Genomic DNA, 4,229 nt, shown 5'->3' with positions numbered 1-4,229 from the left:
AAAGGAAAGAGATGTCTTCTGATGCTAAAGGTGCTGTCAGGTATCTTATTGATCTTCGTGTAATAGATCCATTGATGCTTGTTGCACACACGGTGGGTGCGGATGGAACGTTGCAAAACCTATTTTGGAGCGACGGTGAGAGTCAAAAGAATTATGAACTGTTTGGTGATGTGCTTGCTTTTGATGCTACCTACAAGAAAAATAAGTACAGGTGCCCATTTGTTGTTTTTTCTGGTGTTAATCACCATAACCAGACGATTATATTTGCTACTGCCATAGTTTCAAATGAGGTTGAAGGGACATATGTATGGTTGCTGGAGCAGTTTTTGGTTGCAATGAAAGGTAAGACACCTTTATCTGTAATAACGGACGGTGATGTTGCTATGAGAAATGCAATCAGGAAAGTCTTTCCCAACAGTTACCACAGGTTATGTGCATGGCATCTCCTACGAAATGCAATTTCCAACATTAGCAATCCCAATTTCATCCCTGTTTTCAAAAAATTAATGCTTGGTGATCACGATGTTTGGAAATTTGAGAGTCTGTGGAATGAAATGTTAGATAGGTTTGGGTTAGAAGATAATAATTGGATCAATGAATTGTACCAGAAAAGGAAGATGTGGGCAACAGCTCATATTAGGGGAAATTTCTTTGCAGGAATAAGAACGACATCGCGGTGCGAAGCATTTCATAGTCATATGGGACAGTTTGTACACTCGAGGATGAATATGACTGATTTTGTTAAGCAGTTCCATAGGTGTGTGGCATATTTTCGATTTAGAGAGGTTCAAGCTGATTTTGAATCCCAATATGGACAGGCAGTGTTGCATACCAATCTTAGGGCGCTTGAGAGGTCAGCATCAAAGCACTGGACAAAAGAGATATTTGAAATGGTACGATCTGTTATGAAAAAGGTAACCTTAACATCTGTATTAGATATTCAAGATATGGCATCAGTTACCATTTATGCGGTGACAAAATACAGAGACGAAGGGCATGGATGGCGTGTTTCCCACTGTCCATCGAATAACGATTTCAGATGCTCGTGTCTTAGAATGGAATCCATTGGGATTCCTTGTGAGCACATTGTTGCTGTGATGGTTTATCTTAATATTGTAGAATTTCCTGAGAATCTTGTGCTGAATCGTTGGTCATTATATGCGAAGGAGTCTATTAGTGGAAGTTATGAAGATGGTTCCCACTACTGGGATTCACATTTGGTTGCTAGACACGCTACTTTGGTGAATCTTAGTAAGGAGGTCGCTGACTTGTCATATATGGATGTTGATGATTACAAAAAATATTTAGAATATCTGACTAATGAACTTTGTAGGCTTAAATCGAAGTACAACAATGAAGATGTTCCAGATAACATACATGTTGAAGAGGAGTTGGTGAATATACTTAACCCTTCATGTTCAAGAAGCAAGGGTTGTGGACCAGGTACTGTTGGTACATCAGAGAGACCCAGGCGGACACAGACGTGTGGGATATGCGGTGCAGCTGGTCACAACAGAAGATGCTGCCCTACTCTTGGAGCAGATGGAGAGCCTCCTGCAGATAGTTCTTTACAATCAGCATCTGTAAGGTTAAGTAATGACTATGGATTTTCAGTTTGAAATTCAGTGAAGTGATGAAGCAATGCCAAAATGATGTTATGCTGCTTGTTTGGCAAGGAAGGTGTCTGTTTCTGTTAAGAATGGGTTAAGAATGGGAATGTGGTGAAGTAAGAGGTGGTATTCGTAGTTTATTGTATTGGATAATATAATTGGCAGTTATACTGATTTTGTAATTTTGGGTGCTGTGTTGCAAATGTGGGATTTGTTTTGTAATAGGCATTTGGTATGCTTATTGTAACAGACTTTGTGTCTTGTTAGTTTTAATATATCCAAGGCTGGAAGTTGATGTAACTGAAGAAGTGAATTGCTGTAATTTTATCCTAAAGCACATTGAAATTCATCTATTGTTGTATTGTAATTTCCCTAATTCAACATAATATATTTCATAAATTAATCAACAATGTTCTAAATATTACTTAGATAGAGTAAATTCATACTGTATTATTTGTGATAAAAATACAATGCACAATTTTGATTATGAAACCAGCCAAATTAAATTAAAATAGAACAGCACCAAAATTTCTAAAGCAGTACAAATAAATAGGATTGCTTACCTGTACTATTTCAAAACTTTGGTACCTTTGGTGCAATATGAAAATGCAAAAATAAATAGCATAATTTTTCAATTCAATGGAACATAACAATTAAAGGTGCATCAACATAATTTAAATATTCTTCATGTTACATTTCTATTTTCCAATATCAGGTGCATCATCATAGTTTCAGTGGCAGCTACTATTATATCATCACTTTCCTCTAATCAAATGCTTTGGTGCAAGCACAGAAGCCTTAGGTGCAACCATTCAAACCGCTCCTTCAACAGCATTCGCTGCAGCCTACAGTTCAATCCACTGCCAATTACTTCACATAATGCGTTGTTGTTATTTGCCATCATCAATATATCCACACCCAAGGACACAACAACTAGCACATAACAATGTAAGTAACAGAAAGCAGCAAAGGGCGGTCCAAATTACACAAAACTGCATAAAGCAGCAAGCAAATTATCCTAAAAATATATTACAGACAATCATAGTAGTAGTTTCAATCAACAAAACATGGTCCACGCAGCCATCCAAATATCCAAACAAATGGCCACCGCACATTCCCATTGTCTAAGTCGCGGTTGTCATAACTTTCCAGTATTCCTTCGACTTCCGAATGAGCTCGTTGTTGCAGTCGTTATGGTTTCCCATAAGCAAACGCATAGTTACGGCCATCCTTGTGACAATCTCATTCATCTGGAAGTGAAATGTGAAATAGTTAACAAAGATTATTTTCGGGGTTAAATGGTGATAATTTATTGTAAACACAACACATCAGAATTGCCATATAATCATACCACACCAAGAGTGTTGCTTGTGAAGTTGTTCTGCATGTTCATCCACTCTACCACCCATAGTGCAGAGCTGTCACTGCCAATACAACACAACGGGTTCAGTTTGACCAATTGTATATGGAAAGTGATTGTCGATTGGAAGAAATTTGATACCTGGTTCCACAGTTTGGGATCCCCCTTGCCTCCACAATATCCCAGTATTCAAAGTCCGTCATCACGTGGAGTGAGAATGAACTTTCATACACCGTTTCCACCAGCTTATTTAGCGCAGCTCCCTGATAAATTAAGAAGATATAGCTTATTATAGCTTCTTTTCTCAAACATGTGATTATAAAATTCACTTATACTCACGATGTTTCTGATGGTGGACCTTCTTTCTGCGACCACGTCCTCGGTCAGGTGCGAGTCCAAATGATAGATCTTGCGATCATCTAATGAAATGACCATGAGGTACCAGTGTCCACGCTGGTCTTCTACTGGGACATAAATCTATAACGTATATCAAATTTTTGAACAAATCCGTTAATTGGCTTATGTAAAAAAGGAGGCAGTGCATACAACATCTAACGATTAGAGACAATTAAATGAAACATTCTACCAATCTCAGGTGATCAAAACGAACAGCCCAGTCATCTTTGTAAAACATGTGTAATTCCTCATGACCATTATTTTTAACAACATCTTCCTACAACCAACAGATAGTTTAATACATTAGCATGTGATTATCACTTATTAGTAAAGACTCATGTAAAATAAGCATCATGAATAATTTGGAGTTTATGGTAATTACCGCGAACGACGGAGGCAGGCACCATAAATTTTTGCATACGTTTTGGTGTTGTGACCACATCACCTTCAACGCCATCATCAGTATAATCTGTTCCAAGGTTGGAATTCATTTACACCAGTAACCAGTTAGCCAACAAACATAATACGTAAAATGATGGGTATGTGTATAGGTTAGAAATGTACCTCACTTGAAACCAACATTCCTGGACACATACACTCAAAATCAGCTCTGGTGTACGCTGTCCTACCAACCCTGAATATTGTATCACTGAAATACAACAACGGTTGTTAGTCATTGTTAAAGAGATTTCATAATAAGGTAATAAAATTCATGTCCACGTACGATGAGTCAAAGTCTTCTTGGAAGACATACGCACACACCCTGATTTCCGTTTGATCCAGTTTCATATCAGGGGAGGTCTTAACCGCGCATCTGAAATGCTGCTTAATATAGGACTTGTTAAGAATATCATACACAATCG

General features: G+C 37.9%; 1 protein-coding gene across 1 annotated transcript in view; it reads left to right on the top strand.

Annotated features, from left to right (window-relative positions):
* The window catches only part of LOC131596633 (protein FAR1-RELATED SEQUENCE 5-like), a 2,693-nt gene extending 1,074 nt beyond the window's left edge, over positions 1-1,619 (top strand). Inside the window, exon 2 of the mRNA XM_058869358.1 lies at positions 1-1,619. This exon is cut by the window's left edge and continues 940 nt beyond it. Coding sequence (XP_058725341.1) covers positions 1-1,619 — 1,619 coding nt within the window.
* Positions 1,620-4,229: the final 2,610 nt, after the last annotated feature.

Source organism: Vicia villosa, linkage group LG1 (assembly GCF_029867415.1).
Source record: "Vicia villosa cultivar HV-30 ecotype Madison, WI linkage group LG1, Vvil1.0, whole genome shotgun sequence".
Classification (NCBI taxonomy): Eukaryota; Viridiplantae; Streptophyta; class Magnoliopsida; order Fabales; family Fabaceae; genus Vicia; species Vicia villosa.
Note: the sequence above shows the minus strand (reverse complement) of the source record. Positions and strands in the feature narration are given on the sequence as shown.